The sequence below is a fragment of the Phyllobates terribilis genome, unplaced genomic scaffold (assembly GCF_046119375.1).
Source record: "Phyllobates terribilis strain yellow unplaced genomic scaffold, ASM4611937v1 Scaffold_3__8_contigs__length_932513732, whole genome shotgun sequence".
NCBI lineage: Eukaryota > Metazoa > Chordata > Amphibia > Anura > Dendrobatidae > Phyllobates > Phyllobates terribilis.
The window spans coordinates 469,972,912-470,000,330 of NW_027362763.1; the positions used below are offsets into that span (position 1 = coordinate 469,972,912).

General features: G+C 39.7%; 1 protein-coding gene across 5 annotated transcripts in view; it reads left to right on the forward strand.

The window, feature by feature from the left end:
• Window positions 1-27,419, forward strand: part of FIG4 (FIG4 phosphoinositide 5-phosphatase) — a 506,946-nt gene that overhangs the window by 107,211 nt on the left and 372,316 nt on the right. For 4 of the 5 annotated variants that reach the window (XM_073675847.1, XM_073675844.1, XM_073675845.1 and 1 more), the window contains 4 exons: window positions 5,486-5,584; window positions 8,079-8,202; window positions 16,319-16,475; window positions 19,766-19,816. In XM_073675847.1, coding sequence (XP_073531948.1) covers window positions 5,486-5,584; window positions 8,079-8,202; window positions 16,319-16,475; window positions 19,766-19,816 — 431 coding nt within the window. Of the gene's footprint in view, window positions 1-5,485; window positions 5,585-7,875; window positions 7,994-8,078; window positions 8,203-16,318; window positions 16,476-19,765; window positions 19,817-27,419 lie in introns of those variants that run through there. The other variant, XM_073675846.1, reaches the window with a different exon arrangement.

Here is a 27,419-nt window from a genome sequence, read left to right on the forward strand (position 1 = left end):
ATCAACACTTTACATCAGCTGTTAGCCCCATGCTGTTCACTGCTTTAACAGCATGGGTATTGACATATTGGATTAAGATAAAGTTTTTTCTGTCTTTTATCTATCTTCTTCAGTTACAGTCTTCTTTTTGAACTTAGTTGTAGCATGGAGAAGGGAAAACTGAATAATATCACATGCCATCTATTGTGATTTTATTTTTTTTATGTTACTCCTTACTTTCCCATTCATATTTTATTTATGCCTAAATAGCATTTCAAATGCAATATAATCTGAGCATACAAATTTATTTTTCACAAAGATGGCTTTAAAAATTGTCTGTCTGACCGTGTAGCAGTGTATTTCACTGCCTGTTTTTAAACAATATTTTACCTCACAAAATGAATCCTCTGTGATCCCCTGCTGTAATGTCTGTATTGTCTTTTGCTTCCTCCCCTGCCCAGGAGATGTGGTATGTTCTGTACACGGTCAGACACAGACAATTTTTAAAATGAACTTTTATTTGTGGGAAAATCCCTTTAAGTTTTTATAGTTGTAATTTACATGAGTGAGATGAATTGCCCAAAGGTTGAAAGTCACTCCATTCAATGAAAATTAACTAAATCACAAAAATCCTTTTTCCACTGAATTTCAGCCCCGCCACATAATGACCTGCTTGTATAATTTCAGTCCTCTTCTCGTTAGATCAGGAGAAAGTGTTAACAAGAATAAGGCATCTGATATCACTGTGTGTTGCTGATTAAATTATAACAGCAGGCTGGTTGCTTTAAAGGGGAGCTGGTGCTTGAAGTCATCTTTGCTTTGTACCAAAAGGGGTTTACAGGCAAGGACATTGTTGCTTTTAAGATTGTCCCTAAATTGACTATTTATCATATCATCAGGAATTTCATAGAGAGAGATTCAGTTAACGTGAAGAATGCTTCAGGGTGTCCTAGCAAATCAAATCCAACAACTGCCTGGACTGTCTCCTAGGCTATGTTCACACGTTGAATTTTTTTATGCAAATTAAAAGCTGTGTTTTAGAGTTCCAGCAAAAGCTATGAGATTTCAGAAATCTTATGCATACACATTTGTTTTTTTCCTGACTGAACTGGAAAACTGCTGCGGTTTTGAAAACTGCAGCATGTCACTTCTTTCAGCATTTTTCACCTATAGCAAGCAATGAGTAAGTGCAAAAATTCAGGCATCAGGTTTTGCTGCATTTTTCGTGAAAAAAAGCAATTATAGCAGTATGTGAAACACGTTTATTTTTGTGATTTTCCCAAGTTTAAACCATAATATCTTGGTGTCCTCACATTAGCATGGCTGTTAGGATTAGTATATTTTAATTAAATTAGTGATGTGTGCAATGTAAACATTGGCTGAGCAAGGTGTGAAATTGAACAATACCTGATCAACCCAAGGGCTGACCAAAGTGTGAAAGTAAACAGTGTCCTACAAACTCAATGCATGGCCAATGTCTTAGGTAAACTATTCCCAACCAATTAACTTCCCCCTTTATACTTGTAATTGTGTATTTTTTCATGAACTCATATGAACTTTTTTGTTCAGAATAGCCACTTTTTTCAGACATAAAAATCTTTTTACACTAAATAATTTGATCAAATTTCCCTTTTTTCCAAAAATGGTTTTATGGTTTCACATCGGTCTTGCATTGGTGACCTGTGTTCATACTTCTGTGGTTGGAAGCAAAGCTGAACTTTGAGATCCTGAAAAACACAGCCAAAAATGCAGCAAAACCTGCTTTTTGTAAGCCTCTTCTTTACTATCAAGAGAGCAGGTTTTGGCTGCAGAAAAAAAAAACGCAAAAAAGCAATGTCTGAACATAGCCTAAAGAGGATTCCGCTATAAGATGAGTTCAACACAAGTGGAGAGCTTGCTCAGGAATGGCAGCAGGCAGGTGTTAGTGCATCTGCACAGAAGTGTGTTAAAGTCTTTTGGTGGCTTGACTGGTGTTAAGAAGAGCAGCGAAGAAGCCACTTCTCTCTGAGAGAAATATCAAGTACAGATGGACATTCTGGAGTCCAGGGATTGGACTGCAGTGGGCTGGGGTAAAGTTATTTTTTCTGATAAAGCCCCCTTCAGATGTTTAGGACATCTGGAAGAATTATTGTCTGGAGAAGAAAAGTGGAGCACTACCATGAGTCCTATGTCATGCCAACAGTAAAGCATCCTGAGACCATTCATGTGTGGGGTTGCTTTTCATCCACAGGAATGGACTCGCAATTTGCCTTAAAATACTGCATTAAAATAATGAATGGTTTCTAACAATTCTCCAAGAGTAACTTCTCACAACGATCCAGGAGCATTTTGGTGATGTACAGTGCTTTTTCCAGCATGGTGGATCACCATGTCACAAGGCAAGAGGGATAACTAAGTGGTCCATGGCCATGAGACATCCCATTGAAAACCTTTGGTCAATTCTCAAAAAGCAGGCGGACAAACAAAAACAGTGAAATTGTGATAAACTCCAGGCACTGATTAGACAGGAATGGGTTGTCATCTGTCAGGATTTGGCCCAGAATTTGATATCCAACATGCCAGGGCGAGTTACAGAAGTCTTGAAAAATTGGAGTCAACACTATTATAAATATTAAAACTTTGCATTACCTTGATGTATTTGTCAATAAAAATCTTTAAAATCTTATAAAATGCTTATAATTGTACTTTTTCAAATCTGTAATTTTCAGAATAGTATTACGGAAAAGAGCAAGAAAATCATTCAAGTCAAAAAATATTTCTTAAGATAGCAACAGTAGATACAATTTCTTACGATAAACAGAGCTATCATCAGTACAAGTAAACTCAGCACTGTTAAGTTTCCATCTCAATATGTTGTTTAAACAGAATCAATAACACAACACGACACTGAGACAGAAGGTGGGGGGAGAAATAAAGAACCTTATTTACTATATGACTCTTGACAACCAATCGCCACTACACTTATTTGACGTCTCTCTGAACCCCATATGTGTCGCAAAGAGTCCAAACCATTAAAACGCTCAATAATGTTATTCAGCATAGCTGTAAGATATTCCATACCTCTACTATCTTGTATTCGTGACTGAAGTTCACTATTCAATGAGGTTTAAACCGACTTCCACTTACAAGCTATCAGGCATCTGACAGCCGTTGTTATGTTTAATAAAAGCTGTTCAACTTTATGGCCTAGTTGAAATGGTGATTTATTGAGTTTGAGGAGCTGCCCACTTACTAAAGTCTATGATACTTTTTCCAGCAACGGACCACCATTTTTGTCAATATTATTATTGTGTTTTATTAGTGATTTACTTGTTATGTTTTATATAGTTCTGCTAACTTGTCAGTATGTGCACTAGATTCACTTGTAAAAAATCCAGCATTCCACTAATCTGTATCTCAGGAGTATCTAACCATTGTTCCAATCTCATTATGTGTGGGTAGATTGTAGACACAATGGAGCCATCACCACAGGGGGTCTTACATACAGTCTCAGATGAAGACTTCTAGAATATTCTTAATTGTTTTTAGCTAACAGTATGTGCTTAAGGGGGAGGGGGATCACTTCTGACCTGGGAGGGGACTGATCCCAGCGAAAGAAAGGACAGACATGTTTTAGTCAGAGTTGTGTGGAAGGATTGAAGGAAGAGGATGGAGACCATGGACTTGGAAGGATGGATTGATAAACATGTTACCATTATGGATTATGTCGTTTGGATTTAAACTTTCTTAAAAGGACTGCTGCTACTGGATACCTGTGCTTTCATCGTTTTATCTGCCACCTAGAGGATCATGGACTGTGGCTACAGACTATACTGGCTGGAGATATAAAATCTGTGGGCCAACCAAAAGTTGGGAGACAGTGAGTATGGCCTTATACAAAGCCAGTGTAACTACTGAACCCAGATTGGGAACTTGAGGACTGAAAGAACTGTATTTTGGCCATTTACCTGGAATTGCTTTATTACCATGGCTGTGATCAATAAAATATTGTTGCATCGTTAACCTTCCTAGGTGATTACTTACAGCCCACAACCTCAGATCTTTACATTGAGTAAATAAAATTTTGTACCCAAGGGGGTCTGGTGGCCAGTAACTTTACAAATCAAGGACTTGACAATTTCCGAGAAACCTTGTATACTTGGACATGACCAAAACAAATGGGGTAGATCACCTTCTGTATTCCCACATCTCGAACAGCAATTAGGAATGGTAATACATTTTTATAATATTTTTTTTTAAACTTAGCTTTTCATATGCTAATTAACCTTTTGACTAGTCCATGGGGTGTTTATTTCCCAGACTAGTGCTCCTACTTAGCATGTTATCACTATCCTCTTAACATCGCCAGCTCACTGCAAATCTTGCGCGTGCACGCAGCTTTCTTAGTCCACGTCATTGTGCCTCTGAAGCCGGGTGCACACTTCCCAGCTTCAGAAGCGCACTGCGCATGTCAGCAAGGAAAGAAGATGCTTGATCTTCCAAGCTCCTCTGTTGATAGTCCCACAACTGGGTGATGTATTAGAAACATCTAAAAGTGGTTGTCCATGCATACTCTCCCACCTAATCTGATATTAGGTGTGAAGAGATACAACTGCGCATAACCGAACGCTGGGCAAATTAATCCATTTTAGAGTAGACGTCACACAAGAGTCACTGGATGTAATTCTTTGTTCTGCTGTTAAATGGGTCTCCTCATTATTTTATGGTTGCGTCCAATCAGCAGTGCGATGATACTCTGCAGAGTGCTTGTGTAGTATGTGACCCCTATATGATTAGCCGATATGGAAGCATGGCTGGAATGCAGAATTTTTTTCCTCAGGACAACATTATCACATTGAATCACTGTCAAGGGCGGCAATAATACTTAAGGATGGTTTAAAAAAAATTTATATCTGCAAGCTATGGATAAAAGAAAAAAAAAAGTACTTAGCCAAGGAATCCCCACCAACTCCAGCGCTGCCATTGCAACTGTTTCTGTGGTTCATAAGCAGTGACAACCGGTCCACCAGTCTCCTGATCCTACAGCCAATCAGTGGTATCAAGGGTCAGGTGACTGATAGCTATGATTTAATTGCTAGCAGTGCAGTGAAGAGAGTTTGAATTGCAGTACTGGAGTAGGGAGTGGTATCTCAATGTCACTATATTGTCGGGAAAGGCGGGGATTTCTTCCAGTCCCCCGGGCCTGCAAGCATCAGAAACTTGATTGAATAAAAAGACATTTCACAGCAACAAGACCTCTAATATGAGGCATACAGGTAGGTATAGATTTACATTTCTATCACCTGTATGCCCATATTAGAGGTCAGATAAGTCTGTGGGTGTGACAGATTCCCTTTAATGTGCTTATAGTGTGCACCTCATCATTTTGACTTACAAAGTTACTGTACTGTACTTTTTGTTAAATGTTTGATCTTTTTGCGGTCTATCATTTTCTCCAATTAATAGTGCGGATGCTATTTTATATTCAGGCTTTAACTTGCATATTGTATTTTCTTTACAAATTTAGAGATATTTCCTTGTGGGGAGCAATCATGCTGAAACCAAATATCGTGTATTGAAAATTGACCGAACTGAACCCAAAGACCTGGTTATCATTGATGACAGGGTACGTTTAAGTAGATTCCATGTACATGTTGAATAACACATAAGAAGATATATTACTGCTTTTTCATGTATCTAAATAACATCAAGCACACAGCCATGCAATCTCGGTAATCAAACTTTTCATCACTCACTATAGATTTTCAAACTGACACCGGTAGGGACAAGTAGAACAAGAGTGTGTCATGTGATTCATTTAATGGATTTCCATAGAAATAAAGAGGCTGTGCATACAAAAAGAAGCCGTTGTAGTTTTTAATAAACTAGTAAGGAGAAATGTTACCACTTAGATCCCAGTCTTAAGCTTCTCACCTAGCTAAATCAGATCTCATCCTTTGCACTGATGAGGACACCATGCCTGCAAATTGAGATTTTGGTTTGGCGTTTATCATAAGTCATATGAAAAGACTCGTTAAAGGGTCGATATTGACTTTTAGGATTGCGATTTCCAATAGGTGGCACTAGAGTTCTAGTCCTCTTCCTCTCTGAAGAGTCAATTTTCATATTTAATTTCCCAGAGGCGCATGCATGGTGTATTTAAGTCTCCTCACTCTGGAATGCCAGGTCTGGCTCGTCTCTCTCCACAAGGAGAAATGTTACCCCTTAGATCCCAGTCTTAGGTCTCTCACCTAGCCAAATCAGATCTCATACTTTGTACTGATGAGTGGCAATACACCGAAACACTGTTTCTGTAAATTGAGATTCTGGTTTGGCTTTTATCCTAAGTCATATGAAAAGACTCATTAAAGGGTCGATATTGACTTTTAAGATTACTATTTCCAATAGGTGGCACTACAGTTCTAGTCCTCTTCCTCTCTGAAAAGGCAATTTGCATATATACAGACAAGTAACACTTTATGCTAAGTTCCCATTGGAAGTTCCACCAGCCGCCCCCTTCTCAGGACAGGAGAGGAGTATGTCATGATGCCTTTCCCAGTGTCCTAACCGTAACACAGTTTCTGGTAACACTGCATATGCGATAAGAAAATACAAATATAGAACCTTGAAAAATCGTAACTTTTCTATATCGCCTGGGATCCCAGAAGGTAAGGAAATCTGCACAGTTCCTGTCTGTGACCAGAGCACCCTGACCTGGACCGTGAACCAGAGTTGCCCAAAACAGTTTGCTCCTCTCTATTCCTAATTTTTCCTCATCCGCAGATGTTGGGGAGGTAAGGATCTACATTCTAACTGCCTGATCTTTTTGCTAATGAGAAAACAGGCATGCTCAGCTGAGCTGAGTGTGCATGGAGTGGTTGTGAGAGGTAGATGTCTGTTGTACTAATGTATAAATGTACTGATATTCCTTGTCCTTCGTATTTATACAACCTTAGAAATAAAGTAAAGCCTTAACAAAATCTGTTAATAGCTAGTAACATAATAGTGATCAGATTTGAAACCTGCCTAAATGTAATATAAGACGGGTTTCAAATATGCTACTGTATTCACTTACTGACTGGAGCCATATTTACGGCTTCACATATTATTGTTTCCAATATGGAAAAAGACATAAAATCAATTTAACTTTTAGGTTGATAAATCCATAATGTACAGTCAATAACCTGATGATTTTGTTTAAAGGGTTCTTAAAAACATGGATAACATATCATTCGGATATACTGTACCACCAATACCTGATCAGTGAAGATCCCACTGATGTGACCCCCTGCCGGTTTCTTAACCACAGAGAATGGAAAGCATGGTGCAATTTCATCCCCTGTTGTGCTGCCTCTGCTATAATATAGATTAGCCCAGCTCACGATCGCCTTTAAAATCCAGTCTTAACACAAGGAAATTGAAGCTTTTCACCGCCTGAAAACTCCATACATTGATTTTTAAGAACACATTGAATTTCTGGGATCACTCTTGCTACCAAAAAACAACACGAAGAAAGCAGTCAAAGTGGCAGTGATAAAATCAAAGAAACCTGATTTATCGACACCCCCTCAAGTTAACATAATATGGAAACAACTTTGCTTTCTTGGCTAAAACCCATCTATAATATTATACTGACCAAATTTTGGTAAATAAAAGCATATCACATACACAAATCCGGGACGGATGCTTAAGGCCTCCCATGTGGCCAAACTGAAGTTTGACTTGATGGTTTCTTTCAAGGCATGCCGTGAAGCACCGCTGCTGTGTACATAGATGAATAGACTTCATTCTTTACCCTACTTACTGGACTGCTGCCACAAATTCTTCTTTCTTTTAGAGTTAGGTTCCTGAGAAGCTCAGCACCCACTCTCTCCGGCAATTGTCGTGCATTCAGTTCTCTATCCAAGCACATATTCTACAGCTTTTCTGTTTACTTCTTCACCTCATGGCATTGCCATATGGAGATTAATGCTAATAATGAAACACTAGGAGACACGAAGGAGGCTTTTTCGCTATGTTGAAAGCTTTAGCGCATGTAATCTGTCTGATAAATATATATTGTGTTTCACTTCATTGCATTATTCTGAATGCTTAATTTTTCAAACTTTTTCTTTATTCAGCATGTATATACGCAGCAAGAAGTACGAGAGCTTCTTGGTCGCCTTGATCTTGGAAACCGTACTAAAATGGGACAGAAAGGATCATCTGGATTATCGCGAGCTGTGTCAGCATTTGGTATTGTGGGTAAGATGATTATATCATTTTATTGTGTTTTAATAAATTATACTAATGTTTTCTATAATAAGTTTGTGAAGTCCTATTATAAACAATTCATAAACTGAGGAGGTTTTCCTGAACTCTTTTCAGATGGCACATTGAAATATACCAGAGCACAGAATATGTTGTAACTGGAGGTACACATTAACTCTGTCGTCCTTTTATATGTTACAATATTATATATACAGCCCAAGGATTATATAATAGTGCCAAACATTGCACACATACATGCAAGCATCATTCGGAATCATACTTAGAAATTATTTAATATCTCATACCTTCAGTTTACCATTTTAATTCGGACTACATATCCTAAAGTGGCCATAAATAATTTGACTCTATCTCCTCAGATATATAAAATTAATTCAGACCCCAGACTGAAACCCCATAAATAAACCAACAGTCTTAAACTCCTCAAATAATTCAGACTTCAGACTCAAAATCCAATAATAATTCAGACCCCAAACTCTTAAATTAAGACCAGACACTGATATTAAAGAGGTTATCCACTACTATACAGAATGCACCGATCGATTCAAACAGTGGAAATATTTTTTTTTTGTAATTACCATCTGTTGTGATTCTTGCCTTTGAGCGGCACTATCGGTGACCACTCAGCAGGCATAACATGACCCTGGCTGCCAGGCGTGACCCAGTGAGGAGCTCCCCCCTGATTCATGGGCTGTGAGTGGAGTTTCACCGCATGTCACAGCCCAGCATCCACCGCACTCTTTCCCTCTCCTCTACATTCATTGCGAAAGCGCATGGTGGATGCTGAACTGTGATGTGTGGTTCCTCTTTGCGTTGAAATTAAGGTAACCTCTTGATGTGCCGATCAGGGAGGTAACCGCTCTGTCACTTTCCTCTATAGCACATCAGTACCGTGACTAAACACTTAACACAAGTGTTTGATGTAGCTGCCGCAATGGTCCGCTCTGCATTTAGTCAAGTCATCTAACCTGTGAAATTATTCATCTGTTAATAAAGAACCGGTAGGCATAAAAGTGCAGCAGCTGTCAGATGTACCCTATAGCTGACAACCTGCTGCATCAGTCATGATCGGTATTGACACCGACCATGGCTGTTTAACCCCTTATATGCTGCCTTCAATAGTGACTACAGCATCTAGATGGCTCACAGAGTGGGGGGGCTGCTTCTTTAACCCCATCGGCAACCTGAGATCATGATTGTATTGTTCTAATGGTTGCAATGGCAATATATTGCCAAATAATGGCCTTAGAGTCTAACAGCTATAGTGGCCTGTTCAGAAGTTAGCAAAATTTAGGTGGTAAAAAATAACATTTTTCTTTCCAGTTGTCAGAAAAATATTAAGAATTTCTCCCTCCCAGACCCCTCTTCTTCTCCCCCTCCCCTATAATATTTGTCAGGAGTGAAGAGCTGACAATCTACCATCTGCTCCTATGCTAATTAACACACACAGCAGTAGTGACTTATAAGCAAATGCTAGCACCAAGAGAGGTACCCAATTAGTATGCGAGTGTGCTTTCCTCTGACACAGACCTGCGACAATTTACATTTAGCTGAGGAAGCCTTATTCCCAGGACATCAAAGGGAATTTACAGAGGTCTGTAGTTGGGCCGAAGCCAACGCGAAATATGGAATAACTAAAGTTACATACGTCCGATAATAATGGGGCCCATATTTTTAGTGACAGGGTCAGCTAAGGAACAATATGCTTATTTTTTCATAGCCCTAAGCCCCTCCAGAGAGCTGTGGCGCAAAAGTAACAAAATAACATACCGCAGCTATATCGTGTTTGGTCTCTGGAGAAGAGTAAATTCATAACGGAAAATATGGTATCATTTTTGGGCTGCTGCGGTCAACCAGCGAGAAATTATCCCAGAAGTGGAGATTCTAATAAAATTATGAAGGCTAGAGACTAGCCCATGTGATGTCAGCACAGAGGAGTGGGGGCAGGTCTCTCCCTTCAACATAAAAGAATCCACTCAGGATGGATCAGTACTGATGTTGGAAATACATATTGATGTGTAACACGGGTCATGTTCGCTGAACGGTCCAATAGGAGAGCTTCCCTCCAGCTTTACTGAGTCATCTCTGCGAACTTTATAGTAAGTTTCTTCTTTATACCTGTTTAGTTTGTGTAACTGTCTATTCTGTACTGTAAATTTCCCCTTTGTAAAATCCTTGTATATTTTTCATAATACTGCCTCCCTTTTGGATTAAAAATAAAATGTAATAGTCTTGTTTCTTTTGCTCTGTAATCATTCCCTCCCTCGAAGCCATATACGCTACCAGAACGCAGGCGTCCAGCCAGGCCTGTATTACATTTCAAATTGGGTCGGTGGTGGCAGCGCATAATAATAATTAGGCTATTATGAAGCTGGCAGTAACCATACGGGGGCGTATACACATATTTCATACTTTGGAATCTGGAGGTGTGACGCCATACGCTTTCTGCTCGCTTGTCGATAGCTTCGTAGTGAGTAATTGGGATCGTGTGCTCGCGAATTCCTGCTCAATCCTGTGAAACCCTGACACTAGTCATACCACTTTGGGTTAACCCTCCGTCACATACAATATCGGTTCTAACGAGTTCACATACAATGTGACTGTCAGGCGCAGGCTAGAAAAATATCTATAATATCTAATGTTTGCAATTTCAGTGCTCTAAAAGTGATCAGTGACCTTCATAGGGATGTAATAAAAGAGACTACACATAATCAGGTGCAAAAAAACCCCATTTACTTAACATAAAACTAATAACTCTGAAATACAAACATTTCAAAACTCCCACTAAATAGTCCCCAGTTCGACTCTGTCAAAAAACTCTACAAAGAAAATTTATGGAAACAAACTTAATTTTAAGGTACCTTAAGTACTATTAAAGACATATTCAATCAGAATTAGATCCTGAAGTTTCCCCAGAAAAATTGCACTTGCAGAGCAAAGAGCAAGAATTACACATAATTTTTTGCATGTGTCAGGCAGATTGCATTATGACATTTGTGACATTCATAATTAGAAAGCCTTCTGATTCCGCTTTCCGTGGTGCAGGTGGTGCATCTCCTTCTTTTGGGAGGTGGTGCAGGTGGTGAATTTTCACTATCATCTTCTGGGCGGAATCTTTTGAGCTGAACTTGAAGGCGAGAGGGGATACCGATTGTTTTCATACTTCTCCTGCGTAGCTCTCCAAGCACTAGTTCATGGGCCAATTTTTTCAGCTAGAATCGTCTACGGAGTGGTTCAAGCTTGTTTTCAAGGTAAATGACTTGTGAATTTATACCACCCAAATTCAACGTAGCAAAAAATATGACCATTGGCCAGCGTTTGGTGTTTCTGCTGACGTTGAAAGTTCAGCACATCTGATCAGCTGTATCAACACCCCCTTTGGTTGCATTATATAATGTAATTATCTCCGGGTTTTTTTGTGCCTCAGTTCCAGGATCGATGGCATCATCATCATGAAGTGTTGATAGAAGAAGTACAATTTTTTTTGCTTGTGGTACATAGGAAGCCAAAACCTTTCCTTTATGGAATGCAAACATACTGCTGTACTATTGTCTCCCTTTCACACTTACAAACTGTGTAGGCAATTCTTTTTTATTTTTTCTTACAGTTCCGACATATGAAAGCTTCTGCATTTTCAGATAATCAATCAGATCACAATTTGAAAACCAATTGTCAGCTGTTATATTGCGACCCGATCCAAATAAGGGCTCAGCCAGTCTTTTTACAACATCACTGGGTTTGTTGCTGACACAGTAAGGACCTTCTGGTTGTTTTCCTGCATAAACTTCCAGGTTGTAAGTGTAGGTCTTACTGGCATCAACAAGGGCATACATTTTTATTCCATATTTGTTAGGCTTTGATGGAATATATTGACGAAAGGCACATTTTCCACGAAAACCAGGGACCATTTCGTCAATAGTGAGATTCTCCCCAGGGCAATAGCTTTTTTTACAGTTTTCAGCAAATTTTTGGAATATATCACGAATTGGAGCAAGTCGGTCATGTGTTTTACGTTCAGTTCGGGTAGTTCTGTCGTCAAACCGAAGGCAACGAATTAGAAGCTTGAATCTGTTTATGGACATAACAAGGCCAAATTTTTCAACTCCATCCCAATCTTTACTCCAAAGTTCCTCCAAACTTTGTCTATTTGCCCTATAAGCTCCTGCAAGGTATAATAATCCAAAAAAAGCACGCAGTTCTATTTCATCTGTGGCCTTGATGGTTCTGTTGCAGATGAACTTGTCCTTTATAATGTCTATATATTGGTTGGTATATGTGACAATAGAGTCCAGAATGTCATCTGTGAATAAACTATTCCAGCATTCAACTGCAGTTTTTGCATTACTTGCAGTTCCTATAACTGCAGGAAGGTGAGTAATAATGTTTTGAGGTTCCCTACATTTTTTCTGGAGTGGCTTCTTGTTCCATTGGTTTTTTTTTTTATCTTTTCCCATATAATAAGATTCTACATCTTCATCCTCATCACTGTCACCATCTTGCTCGGTTTCAGAATCCACTTCACATACTTCCACCTCATCATGAGAATCAATCTCACTTTCCTCTCCTAAATCCTCATTCAGTGTGGGGTCTGCATCATCTAACAGCATGTTTGTTACTTCCTCAACATCAAGGTTTTTTGATAAATTGTACATTTTCCTCTCCATTTCAGCAGATAATCTGAAGCAAGAGAAGGAATATGTGTTAGGGAACTACTGTATATGCCTGAGCAGCACACTTTCTTTTTTAATCTGCCTTATTTCTATGAAATATCCTCACACTTTGTGCTATGCATTCATAAAACAAGCTAAATAAACAATTGTGATGAATAAAAACATAAAATACCAACCTTATTGAGTGTGACGTGTTCACATACAATGAGCCTGAGAGATTAGCGCAGTTATATCTGTCCTCCTGAAGCTCTGCAATCCAACTGTGGTATGAGGTTTCACAGAGCTGCTAGAGACAGGAGACTACCTGGAGGGAGGGGATTTCCTCACAATCTGGTGAGGAAGGAGAAATGAAAGTAAAAGAGATGTGCCTGTCAGGCCTATTGTATGTGACGGAGAGTTAATCCCTAAAATGCACCTGAAAGGTTAATGAGCTACCTGACAGCAGTTTTGAATATGTTGAGGGGTGCTGGTTTTAAAATGGTATGGTGTCGGGTTTTCCAATGTGTATAGGTCCCCCAAAGTCACTTCAAAACTGAATAGATTCTTAAAAAAAAGTCATGTAAATGTCTTTGGAAAAATAAAAAATTGCTGCTATATTTTAAAGTTTCTAACATCCTAACAAAATAAAAGAACATTTTATAGACTGTGCTGATATAAGGCAGTCATGACATTAATCTGGATTAAAGGGATATCATTCAAAGTTTGATAATTGCTCATTTTTAGAAATTTCGGATATTTTTATAAATAACCACAAAAAATATATCGCCCTAAATGAAGCATTATCGTAAAATATCACAAAAAAAAATTTAAAATCTCACTGGGATCTGTTAAAACATTCCAGAGTTATTGCCACATAAAGTAACACTGGTCAGATTTGAAAAACTTGGCCTGCTCACTATGGGGTTAAGTATAGATTTATATACTGCCAATGCAAAAACGCTAGTTGTCAGTATGTGGCCACTTTCACCTTGCTTTGTTTCTTTGACATTTTCAGTTTTTATTCCAATATTTGCATTTTTTTCAGAATGTATATTTTAAACCACCTGCAAATTAAAGAGAACCTGTCATGTCAGTTGGAGCATGTAAACTGCCCCAGGTTGTTGTTCATGATGCAATATGCTTGCACACTGTATGCTGTCACTCCCGCTTGCGCAATGTGTATTGCAAAGCCGCGTGTCGCTGCGCGTGCTCAGTGACGATCGGCACCCGCGCATGCGCTGTGACGAGCTGCTCCCAATTGGGAGCCTCTCAGCACTGTGCATGCTTGGGAGCCGATCGTCACTGAGCATGCGCGTTTTTACAATACACATTGCGTAAGCATGAGTGACAGCATACAGTGTGCAAGTGTGGGACCACAACAACCTTATTCATGTGACTTTGGCGCAAACCGGGTCAATTCAAATTGAGTGGGTGGCGACAAGCCGGACTGAATACAGTAATGAACACCTATTTGACTAAACGAGTAAGTAAGATATAAGTATATAAAGTGTTTTTTACAAAAGATTATAGCGCCGATTTTAATGCAAAAAGCGTGTTAGTGATTCACATTGCATCACTAACAAGAACTTTGGCGCAATTTACATGCTCCATCTGACATGACAGGTTCCCTTTAAGCCTGCTAGGTTACTTATTACCAAAAAAAGTTTTTCAGTACTTGGTGCCACTGTCTGATGCTCCTTGTTGTTCATTGTTTACTGTGTTGCAGCCTTCACGTGCCATGTCAGTCCCTGGCCTCATGGTGTCCATCCCAGCATAATCACTGAGGCCACTTATTGGATAGCGAAGGACACGCAGATCATTTGAGTGGCAAAGGATTTATCAGTGATGCAATGGTTGTTTGGAGATTTTTTTTTTATTTAATTTTTTTGACAAATTGCTGTCGATCCAGCAATAACCCCTTTAACTTGAGATGAAGCTATAGACTATGAGCTGATGAAAAATGTTTGACAAGCCGCTCGTCATAGTGCGCGTAGCATGAAAAGCACAGCTAACTGTTCTGTTTGCATAGACATGATGATATGAGCAAGTGGTCTAAGTAGCATGTTTCCATAAAGCCAAGCACTATACTATACACACGCACTGGAGATTTTTCGGCAAGGGGAGATTTCCTCTCCATTCATTTGTTGCTGTGGCATTGTGCCTTCTTTTGAAGTGTACACGTGAGCTGTAAACCAGACCTCTCATAGTTATTGAAGGTATGAATCAGGCACTTAGTGCACCACCGATGAGTAACCCATGAAAGGATGCATTTTTATTCTAGTTATTGCATACTGGCTAAAACAAGTCAGCCTTTTAGAGGTGTATATATAGGTGCTGTAATTGTACAAACACACATTTCATGTAATATCACAATGTTTTAGACCTATTGATTGCTATGAAGAACTCTATTGGTGATTCTGCAATTATTTTTTCTTCTTTTGTTTTGTTTGCTTTTCAAAATGTGTAGCTTTTGATACATTTTAAGGATGTTTGTTAACTGTGAAATGTCACTACTCCTCATTTAACATCATTATGAACTTACATTGAGTCATTTCTGATATTCTTTGTGATATCACAAAATATCTTCTTAAATGGCAGAAAAGATTGGTATCGCAAGCGCAATAGAAGATGAGGGTAGAATGGCTAGAAGTATAAGAAGCTGCAAATAGATATACAGATATAGTGTGCAAATATGTTAAGGAAACTAAAATAAAAAGAAGATGAATCGATCTTATTTCAGTGTTAAAGATTTTTCCTACAGTTTCACATATAACCCAGTAGACATGTATCGAAGTAATCACCATAGTAATTAGTTGATAACTACACTTGGGTCTTGTCATGTTTCACAATGCTCATCCTGGTCATCTGTATAAAAGCAAAAAATGGTGTTCTGTGCAAACATTGAGTCATACATTTAGAGCTATGAAATGAGGTTTTCACAATACCCCCTATTTTTTGTTTTCCTTTGCAAATTCTGATCTATCCTCCAGTTCTTGTATCCACTTCAACCAAGCCTCAGTGAAGGTGGCATACTGTTGTGACCGCCCTCCTTTTTCTCCCTTGTGTTCTGTAAAGATATAACATTAGTCAGGGAGTCTAATATGGGAATTCGAACAGTGTGTAATGTACACACTGTTAGGATTCCATTCTGTTTCACGGTTCCAGTGATTGTCGTTTCACCGCACTTATGCTCTTTGCATCTTTATAAATTATCTTGAGCCATCTGATGAAATTTGGCAGAGAACATACTATTCTTTATCCTCCAATAAATATGACCATTCAAGACCATCAAAGGTTATGAAGCTAGTAACTATGGAGCATCATTTCCATGTCAGTTGGGAAAAATCACAGTTGCACACATTTGCATATCAAACAACTCAAATGAAGTGATAATTGTGTGTGTCCAGTCTTAAAGTTATTCAGTGAAATTCTCTTTCTTACAGGATTTGTTCAGTTTTTGGAAGGATACTACATTGTGCTAATTACTAAGAGAAGAAAAATGGCTGACATTGGAGGTCATGCAATTTACAAAATAGAGGATACGAGTATGCTGTACATTCCTCATGATTCTGTACGGATCACTCACCCTGACGAAGCCAGGTAACAATCACGTGCCTACATTTTCTTAATGCCTTGTTTGCAGTAATCAGAAATCATGATATCAAAGCGAAATGGTAACCCCCAATTTATTCAGGAGGTACTTCTGAGGAACGCACAACACAGATGCTTCATGATTGTTTTTTGATAAAGAATACAAGGATTTACTAAAACAAATATGTCAGAGTTGCTGATGGTTCTAATGAACATACACATCTCCTGTAAATCAAAACTGAACAACTCCATATCATAACCTATTCATTATAAAGTTTATTTTTTTGTAGACAAAATTATTACATTTAATATGTAATTTAATGTAATTTTAATATACACTGCTCAAAAAAATAAAGGGAACGCTCAAATAACACATCCTAGATCTGAATGAATGAAATATTCTCATTGAATACTTTGTTCTGTACAAAGTTGAATGTGCTGACAACAAAATCACACAGAAATCATCAATGGAAATCAAATTTATTAACCAATGGAGGCCTGGATTTGGAGTCACCCCCAAAATTTAAGTGGAAAAACACACTACAGGCTGATCCAACTTTGATATAATGTCCTTAAAACAAGTCAAAATGAGGTTCAGTATTGTGTGTGGCCTCCACGTGCCTGTATGACCTCCCTTCAACGCCTGGGCTTGCTCCTGATGAGGTTGCGGATGGTCTCCTGTTGGATCTCATCCCAGACCTGGACTAAAGCATCCGCCAACTCCTGGACAGTCTGTGGTGCAACGTGACGTTGGTGGATGGAGCGAGACACGATGTCCCAGATGTGCTCAATCGGATTCAGGTCTGGGGAACGGGCAGGCCAGTCCATAGCTTCAATGCCTTCATCTTGCAGGAACTGCTGACACACTCCAGCCACATGAGGTCTGGCATTGTCCTGCATTAGGAGGAACCCAGGGCCAACCGCTACCAGCATATGGTCTCACAAGGGCTCTGAGGATCTCATCTCGGTACCTAATGGCAGTCAGGCTACCTGTGTCGAGCAACTGGATGGATGTGCAGCCCTCCAAAGAAATGCCACCCCACACCATTAGTGACCCACTGCCAAATCGGTTATGCTGAAGGATGTTGCAGGCAGCAGATCGCTCTCCATGGTGTCTCCAGACTCTGTCACGTCTGTCACATGTGCTCAGTGTCAACCTGCTTTCATCTGTGAAGAGCACAGGAAGCCAGTGGCAACTTTGCCAATCCTGGTGTTCTGTGACAAATGGCAAGCGTCCTGCACTGTGTTTGGCTGTGAGCACAACCCCCATCTGTGGATGTTGGGCCCTCATACCACCCTCATGGAGTCGGTTTCTAACCATTTGTGCAGACAAATGTACATTAGTGGCCTGCTGGTGGTCATTTTGCAGGGCTCTGGCAGTGCTCCTCCTGTTCCTCCTTGCACAAACGAGCAGGTAACGGTCATGCTGCTGGGTTGTTGCCCTCCTATGGCTCCCTCGACATCTCCTGGCATCTGCTCCATGCTCTGGACGCTGTGCTGACAGACACAGCTACCCTTCTTGCCACAGCTCGCACTGATTTGCCATCCTGGATGAACTGCACTACCTGAGCAACTTCTGTGGGTTGTACTGTAGACACCGCCTCATGCTACTGTACCTACCTCTAGGGGTGAGAGCAATGGCAAAATGAAAAAGTGACCAAAACAACAGCCAAAAAGAATGAGAACAGAGAAATGGTCTGTGGTCACCACCTGCAGAACCACTGCTTTATAGGGGGTATTTTGCTAATTGCCTATCATTTCTACCAGTTGTCTGTTCCATTTGCACAACAGCAGGAGAAATTGATTCACAATCAGTGTTGCTTCATAACTGGCCAGGTAGATTTCACAGAAGTGTGATTGACTTGGAGTTACATTGTGTAGTTTAAGTGTTCCCTTTATTTTTTTGAGCAGTGTAATTTAATTTTTTAAATAGAATATGATTATTTTGAAATAGCATCAAGTTAGGCAAATCAAACTCTTTTAAAGTAATGTCTTAAGCTCGGTTTGTGTATAGATATGTTCTAGTTAGGATATCCATTTGCTTATCCAAAGTTTCCAATTTGGGAAATTGAGAAATTCAGAGAGGACTTACATTGAAACATAGAGGTATAAATTTGTGAATATTGGGTATTGTTGTTTGAGATTTAACATTTTAGGTAGTAGTATAATTTCAAAAGACCTATTCGACTTAGCATAGATAGGGGCAGGTTGTGCACTTCGTATGAATTTGAGCGATGAGAGGTACAATGTTAAAAGTGTAATAATCTTGATTACCTCTTGCTCCTTTTCCCAAATAGTTCAAGGTGCTGCACCACTGTAAACGGTGTATGATATTGAGTTACAGGGAAAATATCCAAGGCTATATGAGACTAAGAGCCCCCCCATAATCATTAGACTAATGTCAGCCAAATCTGCAAATGTCAACTCTTTTGGTCGACACTATGAAGTATACAGGGGTGCCGGGCAACTGATCATCGGGAGAGATGTCAATTGGTATGTCTGTCGTCATCTTTCTCATAGAGCGCATAGGAGACTTTGTCCGAGATGACTGTTGACTGATCAATCAGCCATAGCATCATTTGGCCAACAGCTATAATGTGCATGGTTGGCCTAAGGCTAAGTACACATTGCGTTTGTGCCCAGTGTCGGGGAGGTATGTGCCCAATAGTAGACACAGTCAGGATGGATGCCTTGGCATCTACGTACCATAATGACCAGCTGTAAAGAAACGTATATTGCATAATAAATGTCTCTTTGCATTGGCTGTTTAGGAAAGCACAGTCTACAGGTCTTAAAAAATCGCTGACACAAGTTTTTTTTTATTGCAAAGTTTTGAATTTTTTTTGTCCACTAAAATATATATTATATATATATAAAATAAAGCTTATTCATTTGTTAATACTGTACTGATACTGACCTGAAGAATCAAACTGCCGGATTTTTACCAAATGAATGCTGTTAAGACCCTCAAAACAATAGCAGAATTGCATTTTTAATGTAAATGAAATGGTGTTATTCAAAGCTACAACTTGTCCTGCAAGAAAACAAGCCATCGTACAACTATGTTGATGGACAAATAAAAAAAGTTATGGCTCTTGGAAGAAGGGGAGTAAAAAAATGAAAGCATAAAAACAGAAAATGTCTCGGTCATTGTGCCGATAATGTGTATGAAACTCAGTCATATTATATTACTAAATATCTGCTATTTCTGTTTTCTCTGGTTTCTTTTCGTTACATATTTTTATTATAATTATTACATTTATTATTTACAATACATTGTTAATTTTGTTTTATTTTAGATATGCAAGAATATTCCAGAATGTGGATCTGTCCAGCAATTTCTACTTCAGGTAATACACAAAAGGTTTTTTTTCTACTGCAGTGAGGGGAATAATTGATCGTGTGAACTCTCCTGACTCTGTATATATTAGCGAGACTTCTCAATTATATCCCTAAATGCCTGGCAATTCATAATTTTCACTCAATGCTCCTGTCACTTAGCAGAAAGATAAAGAATATGGGAATAAAGCAGCTGAGCCACATAACAGCTTCCTCACCTTGTTATATCACTAATTGACATGGCGTGGATGTAATTAGTCTATGCTTATCAGTATTAAATTGTATTAAGCGATTGCAATGTAAATTTCAACTCAATACATCATCCTGTATTTTTATTTCTAAACATATACTGTATGCAACAGAACGGAAATTGCCACAGGAGATTTCCAGGCTGAAATATAAAATCTGCATCAAATGTTGAATCATGACAATGTGCAATTCACAAACTGTCACTATTTCCCTGCATTTCCCGAGCGGGTGGGTGGTCACATGACTGCATGTATGCAATTTACATACTGGCAGTCACATGCTGCTGAATACTCTCATCTCGCTTCTCTCAACTCTCTTCTAGATGGTTGAGTCTAGTCAGCACGTGACCGCAAGTATGCAAATCACATACATTCGATCACAATACTTCCCACTTGCACGGAGAAGACAGGGAAGTAGTGACAGTGTGTATAACACACACTGTCACAATTTGGAGTCTGTAATCACACATAGAGGCTGCAGACTTTTGTTCTAAGACATGACAACTACTTTAAAGGGGTTTTCCCACGAACAAAAGTTAATTTTAATCAATAGATCTTGGAATAATAATAAGTTTTACAATTGGATGTTCAAAAATAATGTCCCTGTTCTGAGATAATCTTATACATGTGCCCCTGCTGTGTACTGTGTAATGGCCGTGTCTGACCGTACAGGAACATGGTCTGATTATACCACAGCTCCTGGGCAGCGGAGGAAGCAAAAGAGTATACAGACATTACAACAGGGGATCACAGCTGATTCTTTCTGTGAGGTAAAACATTTCCATGCCTGTTTTTAAACATTGTTTTACTTAAAAAAAAAAAAAAAAAAAAAAAAAAAAAAAAAAAAAAAAAGAATCAGTTGTGATCCCCTGCTGTAATGTCTGTATAACTCTTTTTCTCCCCTGTCCAGGAGCTGTGGTATGATCAGACCATGTCCCTGTACGGTCAGACACGGTCATTACACAGTACACAGCAGGGGCACAATTATAAGATTATCTCAGCACAGGAACATTTTATTTAAACACATCCAATTGTGGAAATTATTATTATTTCAAGATCTATTGATTAAAAAGAACTTTTGTTAGTGGGAAAACCCTTTTAAGCAAACCACATAGTTGCCTGGCCAACCATAGAGAGAAAATCTAAGTTCACAAACCCACCTTACTGAGAATACATACCTTAATAATGTCTAGTAACCAAAATTGTGATAATGGAGGTAATAAGTAAGGGATATTAGAAAAAGCTTGTATGGAAGTGCTAGCACGTTGGACAATTCAGTGCGCTTATCTGATTTTATATGATAGATATCTGTTTGGATCTATAACCAAATTGCTTGCATAATTTGGTCAGATTATCAATTGCATTCGATTGATGTAGCTAAATACCCGAGATCTCCAATTATACTTCATTTAGTGGACTAAGTGTGCCACGTAATTATTTTATTTAACTTGTCTGTCTGTCTATGCCAGAAATCCAAAATAAGATCCCTTCAGCCCAATCTTGTGTTCCCTAGTCATCGATATATACAACTTAGGTCCATATATATTTGGACAGAGACAACATTTTTCTAATTTTGGTTCTAGACATTACCACAATGAATTTTAAACAAAACAATTCAGATGCAGTTGAAGTTCAGACTTTCAGCTTTCATTTGAGGGTATCCACATTAAAATTGGATGAAGGGTTTAGGAGTTTCAGCTCCTTAACATGTGCCACCCTGTTTTTAAAGGGACCAAAAGTAATTGGACAGATTAAATAATTGTAAATAAAATGTTCATTTATAGTACTTGGTTGAAAACCCTTTGTTGGCTATGACTGCCTGAAGTCTTGAACTCATGGACATCACCAGACGCTGTGTTTCCTCCTTTTTGATGCTCTGCCAGGCCTTCACTGCGGTGGTTTTCAGTTGCTGTTTGTTTGTGGGCCTTTCTGTCTGAAGTTTAGTCTTTAACAAGTGAAATGCATGCTCAATTGGGTTGAGATCAGGTGACTGACTTGGCCATTCAAGAATATTCCACTCCTTTGCTTTAATAAACTCCTGGGTTGCTTTGGCTTTATGTTTTGGGTCATTGTCCATCTGTAGTATGAAACGACGACCAATCAGTTTGGCTGCATTTTGCTGGATCTGAGCACACAGTATGGCTCTGAATACATCAGAATTCATTCGGCTGCTTCTGTCCTGTGTCACATCATCAATAAACACTAGTGACACAGTGCCACTGGCAGCCATGCATGCCCAAGCCATCACACTGCCTCCGCCGTGTTTTACAGATGATGTGGTATGCTTTGGATCATGAGCTGTACCATGCCTTCGCCATACTTTTCTCTTTCCATCATTCTGGTAAAGGTTGATCTTGGTTTCATCTGTCCAAAGAATATTCTTCCAGAACTGTGCTGGCTTTTTTAGATGTTTTTTAGCAAAGTCCAGTCTAGCCTTTTTATTCTTGATGCTTATGAGTGGCTTGCACCGTGCAGTGAACCCTCTGTATTTACTTTCATGCAGTCCTCTCTTTATGGTAGATTTGGATATTGATACGCCTACCTCCTGGAGAGTGTTGTTCACTTGGTTGGCTGTTGTGAAGGGGTTTCTCTTCACCATGGAGATTATTCTGCGATCATCCACCACTGTTGTCTTCCGTGGGCGCCCAGGTCTTTTTGCATTGATGAGTTCACCAGTGCTTTCTTTCTTTCTCAGGATGTACCAAACTGTAGATTTTGCCACTTCTAATATTGTAGCAATTTTTCGGATGGGTTTTTTCTGTTTTTGCAGCTTAAGGATGGCTTGTTTCACCTGCATGGAGAGCTCCTTTGACCGCATGTTTACTTCACAGCAAAACCTTCCAAATGCAAGCACCACACCTCAAATCAACTCCAGGCCTTTTATCTGCTTGATTGAGAATGACATAACGAAGGGATTGCCTACACCTGTCCATAAAATAGCCTTGGAGTCAATTGTCCAATTACTTTTGCTCCCTTTAAAAACAGGGTGGCACATGTTAAGGAGCTGAAACTCCTAAACCCTTCATCCAATTTTAATGTGGATACCCTCAAATGAAAGCTGAAAGTCTGAACTTCAACTGCATCTGAATTGTTTTGTTTAAAATTCATTGTGGTAATGTCTAGAACCAAAATTAGAAAAATGTTGTCTCTGTCCAAATATATATGGACCTAACTGTAGTTTCTCATCGGTTTACAAAGATTTTCCAGGATGCGGATTCCCTCTGAATGTAGTAGATAGCAGAGCAGCTCACATCTGCATGATGTTCTTCAGTTCATTAAGCAGGATGTGTTGACTTTGTTCATCCTCCAACCTTAAATCTGTAATTCATTGACTGATCTTCACGCCTAGCCCTTCTTTCATGCCTTGGCTTAGTGACATTGCTTGGTGATCTCCCTGAGAGATTTATTGCTCTTCACAGCTACAACTGCTGTCACAAATCCACAACTTAGATTTTTTTTCTTAAAGGGAATCTGTCAGAACGATCCACTCCCCAAACTGTTTATATGCTTATGTTGCGCTCATCCCTACCTTTGCTGTCACTGTTGCTCCTTGATTAATGAAATCCTGTGTTAATTCATACACAAATAAGGCTTAACCCCTTTGCAACATATGGCGTACTGGTACATCATACGTGGGCAGAACAAAAAAACTGCATATTTGGTATCCCCATTATCATACTGACTTGGAGAATCATATTGCCAGGTCGTTTTTACCAAATAATGAATGCAGTAAGAACAAAATAAAAAATAAAAAAAAACTTGCAGAATTGTTCTTTTTTTGCAATTTTGCTGAACTTGGAATTTTCTTCCCTCTTTCCAGTACATCACATGATAAAATGAATAGAGTCATTCAAAAGTACAACTTGTCTTGTAAAAAATAAGTCCTCATATGTCTATATTGTCAGAAAAGTAAAATAGTTATGGCTCTTGAAGAAGAGGAGGAAAATGTGAAAGTACAAAAGCGAAAATTGGCATGTCAGGAAGGGTTTCAAAGCGTAATTTGAACGTGTAACCGTCGTTTTACTTTTTATTCCATAAATGAATAGTACACATGAAAATCAGCAACTGTGTATTATATCCTATCAGAGATATCTGTTTCTTTCTCTGCCAGAATTGATCAGCCATTATCAAACGTCTCAATTCTGAGGTAAAATCTGTATTCAGTGAGGACAGACTTTCCCATTACTGAGATAGGAGATGGCAGATGGTGCTATGGTGATATGATTCTATGTAGGTAGGAGGAATGAGGAGGGCTTAGCTCTGCCTCTAGCTTCTCCCTCCTCCGAACTGTATCCATAGCAGCTGCCATCTCCTATGTCACTAATGTAACAATCTGTCCTCATTGAATACAGATTTTACCTCAGAATTAAGAATTTTGATAATGGCTGATCTGCTTCTTTCTCTGCCAGAATTGATTTCTCTGATATATATTACAATGTTGCTTATTTTCATGTGTACTATTGATTTATGAAATAAAAATTTAAACAACGGTTACTCTTTAACTTTGGAAGTTATCCTCTATTCATAGACTAGGGAAAAAATTCCTGATTGCTCGTATAGGGGTTAGCTTCCCGATTGCTGGGGTTCCAATTGCTGGGACCCCACCAATCTCAAGAATGTGAGTATGGAGTAATGGTTAATCATGTTCACCGCTGCTCCATTCATTGTGATTTGGACCACTGGAGATAGCAGAGTGCTGCGTTCGGCTGGTTTCAGTAAGACTGCATGATCAAACTTCTCATGATCAGCACTTCAGTTCTCAGGATCCACATGTTCAGAACCCCAAGTTTCAAGATCGATGGAGGTGTCAGCGAATGGACCCCAAAAGATTGAAAATTAGTCTCTATTCCACAGATAAGTGAAAACTTCCAAACTTGAAGATACCTTTTTAAGTGCTCTGAGCAGGGCTGGCTCCAGGTTTTTGTGGGCCCTGGGAGAAAGTGGGCCCCTTTAACACATATCATGATTCACAATGCACAGATACCGCAGAGAAATATACACTGCTCAAAAAAATAAAGGGAACACTTAAACAACAAAATATAACTCCAAGTAAATCAAACTTCTGTGAAATCAATCTGTCCACTTAGGAAGCAACACTGATTGACAATCAATTTCACATGCGGTTGTGCAAATGGAATAGACAATAGATGGAAATTATTGGCAATTATCAAGACACAATCAATAAAGGAGTGGTTCTGCAGGTGGTGACCATAGACCACATCTCAGTGCCAATGCTTTCTGGCTGATGTTTTGGTCACTTTTGAATGTTGGTTGTGCTTTCACACTCATGGTAGCATGAGACGGACTCTACAGCCCACAGAAGTTGCTCAGGTAGTGCAGATCATCCAGGATGGCACATCAATGCGAGCTGTGGCAAGAAGGTTTGCTGTGTCTGTCAGCTTAGTGTCCAGAGGCTGGAGGCTCTACCAGGAGACTGGCCAGTACACCAGGAGAAGTGGAGGGGGCCGTAGATGGGCAACAACCCAGCAGCAGGACCGCTTCCTCCGCCTTTGTGCAAGGAGGAACAGGAGGAGCACCGCCAGAGCCCTGCAAAATGACCTCCAGCAGGCCACAAATGTGCATGTGTCTGCACAAACGGTTAGAAACCGACTCCATGAGAGTGGTATGAGGGCCTGACGTCCACAGATGGGGGTTGTGCTCACAGCCCAACACCGTGCAGGACACTTAGCATTTGCCACAGAACACCAGGATTGGCAAAGTGCTCTTCACAGATGAAAGCAGGTTCACACTGAGCACATGTGACAGACGTGACATAGTCTGGAGACGCCGTGGAGAGCGATCTGCTGCCTGCAACATCCTTCAGCATGACCGGTTTGGCAGTGGGTCACTAATGGTGTGGAGTGGCCTTTCTTTGAAGGGCCGCACAGCCCTCCATGTACTCGCCAGAGGTAGCCTGACTGCCATTAGGTACCGAGATGAGATCCTCAGACCCCTTGTGAGACCATATGCTGCTGCTGTTGGCCTTGGGTTCCTCCTAATGCAGGGCAATGCCAGACCTCATATGGCTGGAGTGTGTCAGCAGTTCCTGCAAGATGAAGGCATTGAAGCAAAGGACTAGCCCGCCCATTCCCCAGACCTGAATCCGATTGAGCACATCTGGGACATCATGTCTCGCTCCATCCACCAACGTCACGTTGCACCACAGACTGTCCAAGAGTTGACTTATGCTTTAGTCCAGGTCTGGGAGGAGATCCCACAGGAGACCATCCGCAACCTCATCAGGAGCATGCCCAGGTGTTGTAGGGAGGTTATATAGGCACGTGGAGGCCACACACAATACTGAGCCTCATTTTGACTTGTTTTAAGGACATTACATCAAAGATGAATCAACCTGTAGTGTGTTTTTCCACTTTAATTTTGGGGATGACACCAAATCCAGGCCTCCATTGGTTAATAAATTTGATTTCCATTGATGATTTTTGTGTGATTTTGTTGTCAGCACATTCAACTTTGTACAGAACAAAGTATTAAATGAGAATATTTCATATATTCATTCATTCATTCATTCATTCATTCATTCAGATCTAGGATGTGTTATTTGAGTGTTCCCTTTATTTTTTTGAGCAGTGTATATATAGTACAATGCCAAAGATTTCACTCCTTACATAACATGAGGGATAGCTATTGTAAATTCTACAATAGCTCAGAAACCGGCTAATCCTCGCAGCGCACAGTGCAGACCGGACAATATAGTCCTCCATACAGCATTATGGGCCCCATATATTGCTCCATACAGAATAATGGACTCCATAAAATGCTCCACGCAGAATACTGGCCCCCATATAACGCTCCATACAGAATACTGGCCCCTATATAATGCTTCATACAGAATAGTGGTCCCCATATAATGCTCCATACTGAATACCGGCCCTCTTATAATGCTCCATACAGAATACCGGCCCCCTTATAATGCTCCATACAGAATACTGGCCCCCATGTAACGCTCCATACAGAATACCGGCCCCCATATAACGCTCCATACAGAATACTGGCCCCCATTTTACTCTCCATACAGAATACTGGCCCCCTTATAATGTTCCATACAGAATACTGGCCCCCATATAATGCTACATATAGAATACTGGCCCCCTTATAATGCTCCATACAGAATAATGGGCCCCATATATTGCTCCGTTCAGAATACTGGCCCCCATATAATGCTCCATACAGAATAATGGGCCCTATATATTGCTCCTTACAGAATACTGGCCCTCATATAATGCTCCATGCAGAATACTGGCGCCCATTTAATGCTCCATACAGTGCCCCATATAATGCCCCATGCCTCCATACATAAAAATAATCAAATACTCACCTCACCTGCTGCCACTGCTCTCATCGCTGC